Below are 17,976 nucleotides of genomic sequence, written 5' to 3' on the forward strand. Positions count from 1 at the left end.
AATGTGATTTTAAGTTATTCTACAGTGTTAGCAGATAGAGTATACAGTTGGAAAAATCTTTACTATTCATTTTAGACTGAAAAGCCACTCTACAAAATTTTTGTTCAGGAAATTATTAATATTAATGTACAATGCCATTTTGTCAATAAAGATTTTTGAAACAAATTGTATTTGTTTACTTTATGAAAATTGTGAAAATTATTACTTTTAACAATAATTGTATTACATCAATTACGTCCTTAATAAATTAAGTAAAATCTAAATAAACATTTTTCAAATAAAAATTTCTAAACTTTTTACAAAAAAATAGGAAATATATTGCTATAATAAAAAATATTTAAGACTCAAAATTATAGTATGTCTATGTGCTTTGGCTCAACTCCGTACGGTTAATCAATTCAGTTCACATTAAACGGCATAACCTACAGTATAGATCCCACCAATAATACTCCTCAACTTCTTTAATTGGGGGATATTGTGAGGGCTGCACACAGTGGAAAGATAATTGAAATTTGTGATATATAATATGATGGAACTTGCTACAAAATATTATAACACTTTATTCTCCTGATGGCCCGTTCTACATGAATTCTAGCCTTTGCAATTTGCTGAGTTCCATATACTTGGAATTCTGTAAACTGTGGTTTTGTTAATTAAAAATGGAGGTATATTTAATGATACTCCTGCAGGGAGAAGTTCCTTAATCAAGAAACCTTTATTTGCTAATATCAAATCTCCAGCCACCATCAGATCTAGAACCTTACTCTCCTCAACAATTTTTTTATCAGATGTAGACCCTGGATAAGCTTTGCTAACAAAGGTGATTACACCGTTTGGTGCAACACCTACCAACATTTTTCATGTGTTTCGGTGTTTGTATGAACTGTAGGTCAATCTCTGGTTTTCCATGCTTGTTGGAACTGCTGAATAAATTTCGGTGAAATCCAAAATTATTCTAAAATTTTTAAAATTCATAAAAGAAATAGGAAGGTAGGCCTGATTCTGTCGTCTTGATGATATAGTTTTCATCAAATTATTGAAAAGGACTTCATGTAGAGCATAGATCCACGTCATTATAATATTGGTCACTGTAGCTGTACTACAACTAAATCTAATACTTAAATCTTCATGTGGAAGATATTAAGCCTCAGCTTCATTAAGATCATAAACAGTTGATCAATTTTAGTAACGATCTGAACATTCCATCTAGCATAATATTTTAATTTAATGCTGTCTATTAGTTCAAAAAGAACCATGAACAGCTCATTGGTTGGAATACCAGTATACTTTAGTACATGAGCACATTTGTTTTTCACAATTTCATAGCTGAACCTTGTTAATAACTTTTCCAGCTTCTCAGTTAATTCAAACACCTGCTGCCGCAAAAAGTAATTCTCAGCAACCTGAAATGCAGATGATGGACTCAGTGAAGCATCAAGTTTAATTTGAGTCACTTCATGATCTCGTTTTGAAGACCCTGACAGTAGTTTGGTTGAAGGACCTGGTGGTGGTTCGGTTGAAAGTCCTGGTAGTAGCTCGGTCACAAGGTTTTTTATAGTTGGCTTCCTAAAAAAAGTGGTTTATTAGACTAATGGACTTTCTGCGACAAAATGCATACCTTTTTTCTGGTGATTTTATTTTAAATCTCTTCTAAATATCTGAATTCTGAAATCAAATAAAGTTGGCCCATTTTTTTCTTTATTTAAAAAGTGACAATCGCACACTTTTGAAAATTCACATGGATCTCTATCTTTTCTTTTGTAAATAAATAAATTTAAAACATAAATCTTTGAAAAGTGAATGTCATCACCTGGGGAAAAACTAAAAAAAACCTCTTAAATAGTACGTTCCTTCAACAATATATTCAACTGAAGAGTCTTATTTTATCATATAAACCACAGAAACATTTGAATTATATAGTTACCCTTTTTTGTTGTATATTTATCTATTACGTTAGCTTAAACAACAAATATCCAGTTTATTGTAATAACGATGTTATTAAAAAATTAGAAATTCGTAGCTATTCTCAATATTTTTCATTATTTCCCTGTTAATTTGTCTTTTCCATGAGGGTAAATTATACAGCTGTGGTCTGGTTTCTTTAGTGTAATATATTATTATAGAATTGTAATGAAGTAACATACAGTGTGCTCAAAAAGTGACGTTTATTTAAAAATATTTGATTCGTCTATTTAATCATGTTTTAGTTAGAACCATAACCTAACCATAATCATTCTGATAAGTGGTAATTGGCGAGTACATTCTTGAAGATGCCAAAAATCCCAGTACTAAAATGAGTTTACGTGTGAAAAAATGTCATTTATCTCATATTATCTCAAATGATTAAACAAAAGTAATAAAATTTATATAAAAAAAAATTACTGTACATGATTAAATATTATTCAGATTATGATTTACTTCTTTAACTTTCGTTAGTCGGTAAAATTTTGCCAGTTTTTTCTCCGTACAATTATTCCAAAATTTTCTGCTCACTCATTTTCAACAATATCTTCTTTAATCTCTGAATCTATAAATAATGAAAAGTGCGTATTATCTACATCGGGTAGTCATTTAATAAGTATTAATGGTTGTAAAATAACAAAAATATTGAATAAAAAACTAGTTCAAAGCACAGTTTAAGAATCACAGTGGTTTTGTTGCCATAAATATAGACTTGCATTATTGAGGTTAGTTTTTACAGCTCCATATTCAAAACTTGCCCTTTACATCACTGAATCTGTTTCGTCTTGGTTCGGGTATTTCTAATTAAATTTTATTATTTCGAATGGATAAAAATAATCATCGTCTTCCGAGTGATACATACATGATATCCAGTAAATAAGTATCTCGAAATTAAAGAATATTTACGAAAATTTGACAAAACTTATCCACTGTTGATATGTTTTGAAGAAAAGTTATCCTTCTATCCTTTAAAACGATGTATTTGACGCATTTTCTTATGCGTTAATTTTCTTCGATAATTACCTTTTTTCTAATCTTTGCAATAATCTGTTCTATAAGTAGTTGAAGACATTCGTTTCGCTTCGTTTCTTTGACTACTTTTTCAATTTCTTGAAAATGTTCCTATAACGGAAGATACGGCGTTGCAGAAGAAATCGCGACATATTGGGGAAAAAATACCATCGATTTCCAATAAAATAATATTTGAATTTATATTCTCACTGTTTTTCCTCCCAAATTTTTTTCTGTTAACCATTCAAAATTTTTTTAAATAACATTCCTCGTTATATTTTTTTGTTTTATACTAAAAAACAATTCTCTATATAGGAAGTTCGTCGGAAGTGACTAGAATTATATACAAATTTTCACTCACGGTTTTGTTTTTTTTAGTACGTTCCATCTATAAGTATTTTTCGCTGTGGTAATGAACGCTTGAATCATTTCCTACTTTAATTTTTTTACAAAATTCCTTAACGTCAATTTACTTTTAATTGAGTTTGTTGACATGGCATTTAGAGTATTTTACAACTTTCTAACCAATCGGAATTAGTGACAATACGAAAAAAATCTAGCCAACTAATTTTCACCAAGAGATAAAGTGATTCATAAGGAAGGTTCAAGTATATGATTCTTAGAGCACTAGCTCACTGAGACGCCATAGCGACGTCGTACCAGTGTTATATACACGATAAAAATGCGACTTACTAAGTGGTCAACCGGTCACCAAGACTGAAGCATAATGAGTTTCGATACAGAAAGGATTAATCGTAGAAATTCAAAATCGACCATATTTATGAGATACCGCAATACAAGTTGGCGACTAAAATTAAAATTATCCCTCTTATTAATGAAGGGAGACTACTGGTCAAAACATCCAAATCCGTCAACCTCGGGTATTCAAATAGTCGCGGAAATTCTGTAATTTTATCCACCATGGGTTACGATACAGAGTCCTCAATACGAGACTGAGAGACTGACATATGGTTGCCTCTGACTACTCCATTAAGCGCCCGTACGTAATTGGCTACGTCAACATGGCGTCCCAATAAAGTAGGGCCATTATAGTGGTAAAACTTCGCAGGTTTACTATATTAAACAATCAGTATATGGTAATTTATTTAAAATTAAAACATTTTCTCGTTTAAGAAGTTTTTCTTCAATTTCGAATATATAGATTGTACTTATATTGGAATAGAAAATGACGTTTGTCAATTTGAAAGTGTCTAAAAATTGTATATAAACTGTATGATTTTTATTTCATTCTAAAGCGAACTATTCTAATGGAGAGTCAGTAGAACTGAAGAGGATGAAAGTTAAAGTGAAAAACATTGAGCAAAATAGAGCTGTGTGATAAAGGAGTTCAAGGCACTCTACTGCACTGTAGAGTCGAGTTGTTTTTAATCATTTTAAAAATTTATATAATGAATAATAGGAAAATTATTAAATATCAGAATAAGTACAACTTTCGTTACCATTTGGAGAATGATTGTTAATAATAACTGGTTCAATAACTGTATTTTTTTAAATAATCTACCGAGATTTTGTAAATATAAGTTACTAGAAGATAATGAAAAACTTAAACAGTTTCAGTTTCTGAAGACGATAGCTTGGTTATTGAAACGCGTCTCAGACAGTGTAATTGTGAATGTAGTGTGTTCAGTACAAATATCACCTACAATTCAATAAATTCCAACTTAAAATTAAATTTTCAAAAATAAATTTTGGAATGTTATTCTTTTAATAGTCGCGGCACGTTCTGTATACTACATCGTTACATTCAATACATACTTTGTCCTTGTTTACCGTGATGTTTATTACTATGTAGATATAGATCGATACGTCTGATCAAACTTGTTTTTCTTTGGTATTGAAAAAGCGAATGGTAAGTGTTGTAACGTACATCGCCAGCGTTGTCCATTAACACGGTAGGTAAATATAATCACAAATACGAGGGATTGTTTGAAACTTTTCGAATCGTTTGGACGTTACGTACAAAGGATATGAAAACAGTTATAGGAAAATCGGTCAATATGGCGGTTAAAGCAGCAGGTGCATTATCTTGGAAATTATTCCATGGAACGGATAACTTTTAGGTGAATATTTAAACTACTGTTGATGAATTAGTTCCAGAGGATCAAACAGTGAATAAGTAGTAGTACTTTGTCGTTTTGAAGTGTTTTGTGAAGCAAGTCATTATAAACGACCGGATTTATGGGAAAACTATTCATGGATTTTTCGCCGTAGAAACTAATCAATAAAGTTCATCCATCCAACTAGCGTTGTTGAATGAAGTCAAAACAAACGTTATACCAAATCAAACAGTTCAAAATATCATTACAGAAAGTACTAAATTTCCTCTAGCATTTTCAACTGATAAATGCAATTATCTCAAATCTGTAGTGAAAGAAGTATTAGAAAAAAATATCAACTCGGTTTAATCAACCTCTGCTGCATCTTCTTATTATAAAGACAATACAGAAACTGTAGAGAAAAACAATTTTTCCAAAATTGATTAGGTGGCTTTTTTGAAACGATGAATATAAACTTTTGGACGGAACCACCGGGGAAGGTAGCTGGGAATCCGTAGATACAAAGAAAAACCTCCTATTATTATCGATAATTACATGGGATACGAAGAGATAAAACTTTCAGCTTTTTTATCGATTTCTTCTTTTACTTATTTCGTCAATCGAGGAGAACGAAATAACGTAGGTAAATACGAAACAGACAGAAGCAAAGTAGAAGATACTGGAATTATCGTCGGTATGGTAGGACCGAGATTGGAAAAAAGTAACGTTATAGAATACCAAGAAATAGTCATCACCCAAATCAAAATACGGAAGAGAACGGCTTCGGTAATAACGTTAAACGAAGCATTCCGAAGCTTTTCGCTAATTTCTACGAAGAAAAATGTAAATTACAACGAAACGTTAGTAGCAGAAGGTGAGGTTCAAGTCGGAAGGTATATCGATATCTTGAGAAGCAAGCAATTATCTAAATCTCCGTATTTACATGTTTCTTTAATTATAATTATATGATTATGGCAAACATCAGTTGCAGAAATAATTTAACAATTAGTTTTCAACTTACTGCCAAATTAACCAAATTCAACTTTCCCACAGTAGTTTTATTATCCTGTCTATTCTTAGACTCCATAGTAACAGTGGAAATTGCATGTGATCTGCTGCTAACATCATTCATCAAAGCAGAACTAGTAATTCTATTTTTATTATCACGATTAATCAGTTCAGTGACAGATTGTATAGAGTCAACGGTAAAACCCATAGGATCTTTTACATACACACCAATATCCTTTCTCTTTTGGGCTAAGAGATCATTTTAAATTTCTAAATAGGTGGCTTTTACAACAAATGATTTTTCTTCACTAGCTCTGGCGATCTGACTAAAAATATGAGAGAAGGTATTTGACACAATACCTTTTAGTTCTGGAACCAAATGGTTGCCTAACATAATGTAGGTTTTGCCTGTTCCTGTTTGGCCATAAACAAAAACAGTACCATTATAACCTTCTAACACTTTATCCACTATTGGAAATGCTGACATCTTGTACAATTCCAACTGAAAAATGAGTTTAAATTAAAAAGAAACTCTGTTTTTTTGTGTTTTCATACTGTTTCAGTCTGTTAGAGAACATATACTTTTGAATAGTTGGCTTATATTTGTACTTAACCAAATTATTTTTTTTTTAATGTTAGAAGGGTGCATTAGAGATGAAAGGACAAAATTCTGTTTTGTTATCAATTAAAAAAAAATATGAATAAAAAATTTATATAAATATGCGATAATAAAAAAATTTTTTATGGTTGTATTCTGATGACATATATTTGTACACAATTAACATCAATAGTGCAACTTGTCCCTAATTGATGAATTTGACTTAATTAAATTACCCATAAACATAAAATACTTGATCTACTGATGAAACTTAATAAAAGGAAAAACATATTCTTTTTGTAGAAATACTATTGATATGGTATTCACATCGTAAGTGGTAATGAATTGCATAATATACTTTTGGGAAAATCTTTCTTGAAAGTGAAAAAGAGCTACAAAACTTGGATCAGAAGAAAATAATTAATTGATATGTATTTAAAAAGCATTAGAATAACTGATAGAAGTTTTAACTGATGAAACTGCCTAATATATTATTTCTTAATATAACAATGAAGCATATCCTTGAATGCATTGTTATTAAGTAAGGCTGAGAATTTTTTTGTTTAAAATAAACTTTCTTTGAGTTTTTTATCCATAAATCAATAGTTATTTGGTTTATATACAATTTTATTAATTATCATGATCTTATGTTTCTAATGTAAAAAAAGTATTCATGATTTATTATTTTCCAATAATGTGGGTATCAATAATTCTTATCGTTACTTTAAAAAGACTGTGGCATTACTATTACTAGATAATACATCTCTCACAACAATGAATAGTCAATTGTCATAAAAGGAAATTGCACATTCAATGTTAACCTTATTTGTCTATATTTATTTTGCTATGGAAGGTCATCAAATAAAGTCTTTAAGGACTTGAATAACATAGATTAAATTATTTGTACTTGTAACTTGTATATGGGTATTAATTATCAATTATTATTTGGTTACATATTTGTATTAAATGATACCATTAAATAACAAAAGAGACTTACTTGTGTAGTATCCAATCCAAATATATGATCAAATTTAAAAGTCTTAGTATGCTCTCCATTTTTTCTTGATGCAATTAGATTTTCTCTATAATCGCATAAAACAATATTTTCATTTCCTTCAGACAGTTCTTTTTTACAAAGCGGCCTTACCCTTACGTTTTCTTGGGATTGTTGATATTCAGTCCGTTTTCCATATTTCTGAAAAAATGTCACTGAAATATGATCTACACATTTTTTAAATTTTATTACACTGTTATCCTTGAATTTATCTATTTATTGGGTCTTAAATGATTTTCAGTATATTTTCTAATTCACATTTTCATAAGAACTACAAGGAACTACATACATAACCATGATAGCTGCCAAAACAAAAATCGATTTAATAATATTTCATTTTTCTTCTTCCTATTTTTTGTGAATTCCACTAAGCCTTCACAGTCACGGTCTTACAAAAGATTTTGACAGTTTTTCAGTTATTCATGATTTTTTTAATTCGTTAGTTCCTCTGTGTCCTTTTTTTTATATGTGATAGTATTCTAGTTTTTCTTTTTGTTCTTCTTCGATTAAAATATCTTTGACGACATTTATACAATGAATAAATTTAAATGCTGCATTTTTAAAATATTTTTGTACTGTAGCTATAAATCGTTCTGGTTTTAAGGGTTCTCTAAAGTATAATGCGTAAAGTTGTTTAGGGTCAATATATTCTTTAACAAACTGAATTATGTTATTTTCTAAATCTCTCTTAGATAAAATTACATATATACGAGTATTATCAAAACATTTTTCTCTCTTTGTTCTTATATTATTTACTTCGCCACTTGTTATTAAAATTTGATGTTTATAAGTGTTCAATGATCTATTTGAAATTGGTATTTCTAATATTGGGTTTTCTAAGGAGGAATGTATTGTTTCTAAATCGGAATCTCTGTATAATGGTGGTCGTATTTGAATGTCTGATATAATATTTATTTTGTCATTTGTTGCATTCGTTATATTTTCATTCTGTATGGTTTCTTCGACATCATCTAAATATGATAAATCAGGGGTAATAAGTCATCATTTATTGGTTCAAAATCATTTGGTAAATTATCAATTTCTCTTTGAATTATTGAATCTAGATCATCAATGTTAACGTTTAGTGATTGTGTTTCTAAAGTATTTATATCGCAATCTGGTTTTATTCTTGATAATGGATCTGCTACTAAATTAGATTTTCCTCTTAAGAATTTAATTTCGTAATCATATTCTTCCAATTTTAGTCTCCATCGAACCAATCTTGAATTTGGTTCTTTGATCGACATTAACCATTGTAAAGGTTTATGGTCTGTATATATAGTAAATTTGCTTCAAAATAGATAAGGTCGATAGTATTTACATGCCCATACAATTGCTAATAATTCTTTTTCTATTGTCGAATAATTTGTTTCTGCATCATTTAATGTTCTTGAGGCGTAAGAGATTAGGAAAATTTTTTATGGCTTTAATTTTTTTCGGCTTAGGCTTAATGCCTTCTGGTGTAACAACATGTCCAAGAAATTCTACTTCCTTACATAAAAATTCGCATTTATCTAATTGAATTTTTAGACGGGCTTCTCTTAATTTGTAAAATACTTCTTGTAAATTTTGCATGTATTCTTGTAGACTCGTACTAAATATTATAATATTGTCCATGTATACTAAACAAATTTTGTTTTGTAATTCTTCTAAAATTTCATCCATGATTCTTTGGAATGTTGCAGGTGAGTTCTTTAATCCGAATGGCATTCTAAGAAATTCATAGTGTCCATTGTCTACGCTGAAAGCTGTCTTTTCTATTGATTTTTCTGACATTTGAATTTGGTGAAAACAACTCGCTAAATCTAACGTAAAATATTGGGCTCTTCCTAATTTATCTAATATATCGGTAATGTTCGGAATTGGATATCTATCGGAAATAGTTTTTTCATTTAACTTCCTGTAATCAATTACTAATCTCCATTTTTGTTTTCCAGACGCATCCAATTTTTTGCTTATAATCCATATGGGTGAACTCCAAGGGGAATATGAATATTGTTGTATCTAACTCAAGGCTCATAAAATTGGCCGTAAAGTTTTTCAAAATTCTCAAATTCGTCGACATAAACCATAGCGTCTTCTAACGAGCTGGGCTTTTTCAAGTATGTTTCAGTGTTCAAAGCTGTTTTTTCGCAATGGTTTATTTGACATTTTTTGTCAATTTCACCCAAATTTAAATTGTTATTAATTCTTTGAATCGTTTGACTTTTTAGTAATTGTAGCCTGTGACCAAATGTTATTAAGTTTTCGTTTTTAAACGGTCTTGTTCTTGTTAATTCCTGCAGTATGCCGTCTAAATCGCGCCTATCTGCGAAACATTGCGAAACAAAGCTTCTTTTAGTTTAAACCACGTATTTAATTCGATCCTATTTCCTACCATCATTTCAGCTTTGTCAATTAATTTTTCTTGAATACATTCCAAGACATGATTATTAATATCTTGATCATTTTAAACCGAATACGTCTCTATTAAATTCTCACATTTGTTTATGAATTTATTTAAAGTATTTATATTTCCATCATACGGTTTGATATTTTCTAGTTTCAGTTTAAATAATTCCCAATTAAGGGTTTTTGGACTAGCTTTGCCATTTTTGTATAATCTGAACTACCTATCAAGTTTAAATTACCACATGTATTTAATAATGTATCTAAATCGTTCATATGATAAAAAATTAATAAATTATCTCTTCCTTAACGTCGATAAGGATAGATAATAAAAGGAATAAAAATAGGAATATGGCACTTACAATTATTTGAAGTCCTGTCCCTCGTAGAGCTCGTGGATTTAGTGCTGAGGTACTGAAGTACTTAGTCCGAACTTTTATCGCACTTTGCGTAAAACTCGCGACCGCACTATCCTACTGACTGCGCCAATTATAATTTTCGGTAATCAAATTTTATTTTTAAAAAATTTATTTGATACCAAAATTACAATTATTGAATGGTTACAATTAATCTCTCAAGCGAATGAACTATAAACATTGCCAAGTTGTTTACAATAATTCATATTTATAATAAAATAAATGCTGATGAAGTGTTTACGATATTTAATACAATTGCGTTATATAAAAATGTCCTTCTAGAATTTTCTTCATGTAACTCGTGATAATTTTCATACGTTGTATATGTCGTAGTCTCATAGCGAAAGCTAAAAAATAATAAAAAAAGATAAGATTTTTTACCTTCTTTACCAAATATAATAATTTCGTCTTCTACATTGTTTATTGGGCTGTAATAAATTCCAAAATCATTTTTTGTTTCTTGAATTGTTCCTTCTATTATTGTTTTCGTATCGATTTCAATATTTGTCATTATTCTAGCAGTGCGAGCCCGCATAGACATGTTTGAAAGCTGTATTTCTATAAATTCATAATAATTTGATTAACTCCCACACTATACAATGCCTCCCTATATAATCATAAGGACGTAAAAGAAAACACAAAAAGGCATTTTGTTAGTTATGCCAGTATTGCATAAAACCATCGAAGTGTTAATTAATTTTTAAAATACGCCAGTTAAGAATATTTACTTCTTTTCTGACAGTCTTAAGCCTGAAAAAGTGTGAACGAAAATCAAATATTGTAAAATATGAAATTTTATTGTAATAACATAAATGTAAATTTTTAAGATGAATTAATTACATGTTCAATTTATTTTCAGTCTTTGATTAACCTTATATAGCACAGATAATAAATTTATTTTTATAATTATTCATTTCAATGAAAAATGCTAAAACAGTTCAGATTTGTTCTTAATTTACAAACTTTTGAGTAATAATCACTCAAAATATTTTTAATTTGTTTCTTATGCGGCACCTTGCATAAATATATTTGAAATAAAACAAATAACACTATTATTATTAAACTTTATTATAATTACACTAAACGGCCACCAAATTGTGTTTATGTGATTAAATTTGGCGGGCTCTGCCTACAATTAGTGCGGCTTTCTGATTCGCTTGGAATGTGTGTCATTTAGCGTTTGCCATGTATAGGGTGCATTCCACTAAGCATTCATAACCAAGATCTTTTCCGTTCCACTTAGTTCAAAATTCACATTAAAATAAAATCCAAATTTCTTCTGCGTCACAGTAAAATATTTGGTTATGCGTCACATGTATGCATCAAAAGTACAATAGTATAATATCCCATACCGTATCAAAGAATGAGATAGATTTTCATGGTTGTAATCTACGTCGCTTGAGTTTTGAAAATTTCGCTAATTCTTTCAACGCTCACTTCGACCCACCTCTTTACAAAAGTCGTGAACGTTAGTCATGACGTCATAAGTGAAGCTCTCGCCGCGACTATAACGATCGTAGTTGATATATGGAACGCCCAAAAGTGTATTTCAGGCGCCGTGTACGCTTCGTGGAATGCATCGATGCTGTACCAAATCAAATTAATTTGTGTCTGTGACAGGAACTTTGAAGGTTATGGTATTAAACATTTTTATTATCGTTAATGACTGAATAAAATAAGGAAATATTGCTAACATTTCCTAAAGTAACAAATCAGGTTGGTGTAGATTATTGTAATAGACTGTGTAAGTCAAAAAATTGTGAATATTTCAAAAAATTATGCAATGAATAGGTATTTCATTTATTGAAAAACTGGAAAAGTTGTCATTGGCTTGAAATTATTTCAATGAAATGTAAATTGAAGTATATTCTATTAACTTTGTGTAATTATGACTATTGTTCTATTCAGGTTTTGACTATTGGACTGTTAGTCCAAAATTTAATAAATTCTACAAGAAATGTAAAAATGAACAGCAGTTGATAATAGTGTGTAAATAATTGTAGGTGCAAATATGGGTATAATATTTGGTAAAAAGAAGAAACTTACTAGAGTCACAGAACAAGATAAAGCTGTACTTCAATTGAAGCAACAAAGGGATAAACTAAAACAGTACCAAAAGAAAATTGAATTTACATTAAGTACAGATAGAGAAATAGCGAAAAAGCTACTTAACCATGGTCAGAAAGATAGAGCAAAATTATTATTGAAGAAAAAGAGATTTCAAGAACAACTACTGATCAAGTTAGATGGACAACTAGAAAATCTTGAAAAACTAGCTAGTGATATAGAATTTTCACAAGTAGAAATTCAGGTGATAGAGGGTCTAAAAAGTGGAAATGATGCTCTCAAGAAAGTCAATGAATCTATTATTATTGAGGATATTGAACGTATATTAGACGAAACAAAGGAAGGAATTGACAAACAAAATGAAATTAATGAACTACTTAGTGGCCAATTAACTGAAGAAGATGAAGCTGCTGTAGAAGAAGAGTTAGCAGCTATAATCAATGAAGAGATGCCTGCAGTGCCTTCTGAACAACCTCAGATGGAAACACATGAAGATGAAGAAATACTTGAAAAAGAGAATAAACTACCAGAAAAGCTAAAAAAGACCAAAGAGAAAGAACGAATTGCTGTTCTTGTCCAGTAACTAGTACCAGAATTTTCAAATATCAATGTTTTTATGTAAAGTTATTTTAATATCAAAATATATTATAAATATATATCAATACTTTTCGTTTTGCCATTTCTAGCATTGAAGCATTGAAGCCAATAAAATGTCAGTATTTAGTAAAATTTGTAATATATATATATATTACAAGTAATGAGTAATCTAAATGTAAATTTAGATCTATTTTTCATTTATAGCTTTTTCGTTCTTATAATTTTGAACCATTTCTAAAAATTCCCCTTTTCATGTATTAGATACCGTTTCAAGTATCTTTATAATTGCATTTGGTTTTTTTTTTAAATTTTATGATTCGTTAATGCAGTTCTATTTTTTTTTTATCGTATTGATGACCTCTTAGTCAATTTTCTAAATACTGAGAGGCTTGCCCTATGTAGACAGCCTCACAATTAGTACAAGGCACTTAAAATATATTATTACTTCTTTTGTTTTTTGATGTTCTAGATTTTAGTTTAGTGAAATATTTGGATAATGTATTATGTCCTCTATGACTTATACTAATATCATATTTATTGAAATAATTCGATAATTGTTGGGAAAGTCCTTGTAAATATGATAAGGAAAAATGTTTTATGTTTTGATGTTTCGTTTCAGTTTTGTTTTTAAATTGATTGTAGTATCTGTTTATCCTTTTCTTGAATATGTCATTTATAATTTTTTCCGGATAATTATTTTCTTTCAATGCAGTTTTTGCTTTTTGAATAGCTAAGCATCTAAATTCAGGATCTGATAGTTGGATAGATCTATCAGCCAAACTTATTATCACTGATCTTTTTTGTGACATAGGATGTCTTGATGTCACATTATATGAAATTAACAATAATATAAGAACAGAATGATATACGAAACCAACTTGGTCCTCAAGATATTTAAACATCAATTCGTGTCAAACTATGAAAGTGGCTTCAATATTCGTTGGGTCACTTTTGGTCCCTTTGCATATCTAATGAGATTTTATTACTCTATACCTTTCTGAAATGAACTATAGGTTACTCGTATATGACAATAAAACTAGAACCACTATACAAATTTCAGAACCTAATTTCGATCCTAAATTATTAACGTATTCAAGGAATTTACTTCGAAAAATAAACTTTTTGCTATAAATATGGATCGATTAGATTACAATATACTTAACTTATAATAGTTCACTTATAAATTTCACTTGAATAATTTTTGCGATTACTTTTATCAACTTGATCTTTCCATTACAACTATTTGTTTAAAACTAAACTAACTGCGTTTACACAAATCATTTATTATATACCTCAATAAAATTCTATAAAGTTCTAGAGCAAAAAAAACAATAGAAATACATAAACAGAAATTATTTAGAAGAATTACTGTGAATAAACCGCCTGTTGCTAAGAAAATTATATATAAATAAAAATAGAAAGAGGTTCGAGATGGAGATAGAGCTAAAGTGGGCAAAAAGCCACGTAAATCTGTAGAATATAAATATGTTTATCAGCAAAATTGTTCAAATATGTGATTAAAAATGACATTTTTTTTTGAAAATTTATTTTAGAATAAAAAAAATCTCATACCAACTAGTTTATTCATAAATTTAAAAATATTTACTTATACAATATAATAATAATATTTATTGCATTTGTACAGTTTGAAATTTGGATGGATAATGTCTTCTTAAAATCTAATCTTGCTTAAAAATAAGGGATTATATTATTGGTATTTGTTTAGGACAAGTACATAAAATGTAATAAAATAGTATATGTTTGTGTAGACTGTAAAAACCCTGAATTATACAATGAATAACAATAGAAATTAAAATATAGTGAAGAGACAAGATATTTTTATATTTAATATATACATTATACAGGGTGGGTTACAACAATTATAAAACTTATTTTTCTTCGTGATAATGAGCTTATAGTCTATAGTATTGTAATATTAAAGCCAGGAAATCTGTAAAAATAGTGATGATCTATGTATTTCAGGGGCGCTTTACAACAATAAAAATTTCTAATATCCCAAATCATATAAACAACTCACAAAACTATGCTATAAATTTAAGAGAAAACTACACCTTTAACGGTAGCAACTGTTCAGAAGGTTCTTCTTCTGTAACTATTGTTCCAGCAATGAGTTGAAATTGTTCATCTTCTGCCTTCATTTTCTGATTGTATTTTGATATGTCCTAAGTTTGTTAGATTTGGACTACCTCCCAAAATCGATTCCTCCTCATTTTTTCATCTAAGTCGAAAAATAAAATTTCCTAGTTTATTAGTTGGTGAAATAACGAATTACCAAGTACAAAATAATATTAATATAAATGCCAACCTTCTGAGAAAAGGTTTTTCTCTAGAGGTTGAAGGGATCGAGTCAAAATGTACGGTCATTGTAGTATTTTGTAAATTTAAATCCTTCAGGTAATGTTCATGAAGTTCTACCGTTAGTTCAGTATCCACAGCTGGTGCATCTGTACTAGTATCTAAAAATTCGATTAATAATTAACAAAAATTATTTTACTTCAAGCACATTAACAAACTGTACAATCTATTTTTTCCTCACATCAATATCTTCACTGCTTAATCTTTTCTTTTCCATGGACCTCCTTTCTTGTACTTTTTTTTGTAAATGTTTGGGAAATTAAAAACAAAAGGGACTGCTCCTCCTTTTAAAATTCTATTCTCGTGTACATTAACTTCAAAGTCTTATTTGGTAAAGTGTTTTTCACAAATTCCTGTATAGTCACTTGGTTTAAAATTGTCTCTTCTTATAGCCACTAGCCATTTATGCCTAAGGTCGGGATTTTTTGGTATTATAAAATGAAGGTACATAATAATTTTTGGTTGCAATGATTAAAAAATATTAATTTTTATTTGGAGAAAAAAATTAATACTGATGTTAACATTCTTACTTGAAAAATTTCAAATCTGCACATTTCTTCCTTCTAGCCATACAGCTCATAGCACAACAAGATTGAATCATTTTCAAACCTCAAACTTGAACTTAAAAAACAAAATATTTCTCTGAATGCAATAAAATACAAAATACGGGGTGGTTTCATTTAAAAAATAAAGAAAGTTGATATTTATGAAGTTAAACTTTTTATACACACCCTGTATAAAATGAAAAAATTTACAACATAGACGTCGTTTTCGTTGGTCTCGGTAGTCCTTATTTCGGAAATTGTACAAAAACTCATACTTTCGTACCTCTTCTATAAATTGTACCTCAATTAACATAAAGATAATTATAGATATATTATGGAAACGAGTATAGTTAAGGAAACACTTTTCAGTCACGCTCAGAACAAACTCGGCACAAGTGGTGAATATAACCTACAACACTTTGTAACACTTCTGACGAAAATCTGACCAATGTAGATATTGAAAACACACGTTAAAGTGTGTTGTCGCTCTCTGACGACACATCACAATAATATACATAGATCGATTTAAAATAACGTAATAGATATTTATATAACACGTGTTAATGCGTGTTAACACGACAGGTGTTGAAAATGTGTTCTTAGCTTTATCGTCTTAAAAGATTTACTTTAAAACGTTTATTCAGTTCATTGATGGTGTCGGAATTTAGACTTATTTGGTAAAGAATACTAGAATATACAGTGCATTTGTAAAAATCTTTAGTAAGATTATCTGAATAAGATTTAAAATCTATTATTCGCTTATCTATGATTTATTGATTATTGGTAATAGAATCTAACGTTATTGTGTACTTATTGGTTAAGATTTTGGACAACTTGTGCATTCACTTTTTGGACTATTTTTTGTAGATTGTTTTTCAACAAATTTAAAGCTTTTTCAATTTTTTTTCCGTCATTCAGTTCTCAGGTTTAAAATAAAAATTTAAATAAAGTACCACCTGCGAATTTGATGTTATCCAATTCTTTGGTAATTCGTCAATTATAGAATTCAAATAATCGAGTTTTGCTGGTATATTCAAATTTCGCGAAGCTTTTTCATGTTTAGAGGAATTATTTATATTGCGGGATATTATACCTAATATTTCGATTTCTTTTTCATATTGTCTTAACAAAATTCGAAATGTCAGGAAAAATTGGTAAGCTTAAAAAATTATTATACGGTTCGAAGCAAACTCCATTGAAATGGAATGAACATTTTACCAAATGTTTAAAAGAAAACGACATGGATGCCTTAAATGTTGACCAATGTATATTTAAAAATAATACTGGACCCATATTTCTAGCAATATAAGTTGATGAAGAGTTATTATTTGGAGAAAACATAGAAGGAATAGATAATCTGTTATGAAAACTCGAAAAAAAAAATTTTATTAAGAAGTTTGACAATGTTGATTGTTTTTTGGAATTAAATTGACCAGAACTACAAATTCAATAAAATAAAAAAAAACAAACAAATAAAAGAACTGATGTCATTTCCATATCGTGAAGGTGTAGTCTACTGTATTTATTAAATCGAACGACATATTCGACATATGCTGTTGCTATTGTAGTCAAAATTTAGAAAATCCATTAAAGAAAGATGTTCAGAATACTACGCTTTTTAAGAAGTATGAAAAGAAGAAAATACAAAGCCTGAAGTTTACACTGACAGTTACTTTGCAGGATACAAGAACGCTAGAAAAGCACAACAGGCTACGCCATATTTTATGGTGGAGGACCCGTCATTTGGTGTTCCAGAAAATAACCTGTCTTAGCACTGAAGCGGATTTTATTGCCACTGCCGAAAATCAGTTAAGGAAGTTCTAAATTTGAAAAAACTAGTGATGAAAGATGCAGATGCATGTTTGAAAATGGGCAATCAGATTGCAATAAATAAATC

The 17,976-nt window shown here is 29.3% G+C and overlaps 2 protein-coding genes and 1 pseudogene across 3 annotated transcripts; 2 read left to right on the plus strand and 1 right to left on the minus strand.

Moving 5' to 3' along the window:
- The first annotated feature begins 5,490 nt into the window (after positions 1-5,490).
- On the plus strand, positions 5,491-6,367 carry LOC130897520 (uncharacterized; annotated as a pseudogene).
- On the minus strand, positions 6,043-11,035 carry LOC130897860 (kinesin-like protein KIF24). The gene is made up of 6 exons (XM_057806832.1): positions 10,876-11,035; positions 9,187-9,459; positions 8,770-8,960; positions 7,634-7,831; positions 6,399-6,540; positions 6,043-6,287 (listed from the first exon to the last, which is right to left on the minus strand). The coding sequence occupies exons 1-6, from the start codon at positions 11,033-11,035 to the stop codon at positions 6,043-6,045; spliced, it is 1,209 nt and encodes a 402-aa protein (XP_057662815.1).
- A 920-nt stretch (positions 11,036-11,955) lies between these two features.
- Positions 11,956-16,198, plus strand: LOC130891623 (charged multivesicular body protein 6-A). 2 transcript variants are annotated; one of them, XM_057796468.1, is made up of 2 exons: positions 11,956-12,210; positions 12,498-16,198. In XM_057796468.1, the coding sequence occupies exon 2, from the start codon at positions 12,506-12,508 to the stop codon at positions 13,142-13,144; it is 639 nt and encodes a 212-aa protein (XP_057652451.1). In that variant the 5' UTR covers positions 11,956-12,210; positions 12,498-12,505; the 3' UTR covers positions 13,145-16,198. The 2 variants fall into 2 exon arrangements, with proteins under 2 accessions (XP_057652451.1, XP_057652459.1); XM_057796476.1 differs by having other exon boundaries at positions 12,028-12,236; positions 12,498-13,219.
- The last annotated feature ends 1,778 nt before the right edge of the window (positions 16,199-17,976 follow it).

This window comes from Diorhabda carinulata, chromosome 1 (assembly GCF_026250575.1).
Source record: "Diorhabda carinulata isolate Delta chromosome 1, icDioCari1.1, whole genome shotgun sequence".
NCBI classification, from domain to species: Eukaryota; Metazoa; Arthropoda; class Insecta; order Coleoptera; family Chrysomelidae; genus Diorhabda; species Diorhabda carinulata.

What these genes read in the sequence shown, in the direction of transcription:
- LOC130897860 (XM_057806832.1), bottom strand. Translation starts at nt 11,035, where the DNA reads ATGTCTATGCGGGCTCGCACTGCTAGAATAATGACAAATATTGAAATC. An exon ending in TATTATATTTGGTAAAGAAG is followed by an intron (nt 9,460 to 10,875) that starts GTAAAAAATCTT and finishes TTCAAATGTCAG; the next exon opens with AAAAATCAATAGAAAAGACA. An exon ending in TAGAAACACAATCACTAAAC is followed by an intron (nt 7,832 to 8,769) that starts GTTAACATTGAT and finishes ACATTTTTTCAG; the next exon opens with AAATATGGAAAACGGACTGA.
- LOC130891623 (XM_057796468.1), top strand. Translation starts at nt 12,506, where the DNA reads ATGGGTATAATATTTGGTAAAAAGAAGAAACTTACTAGAGTCACAGAA.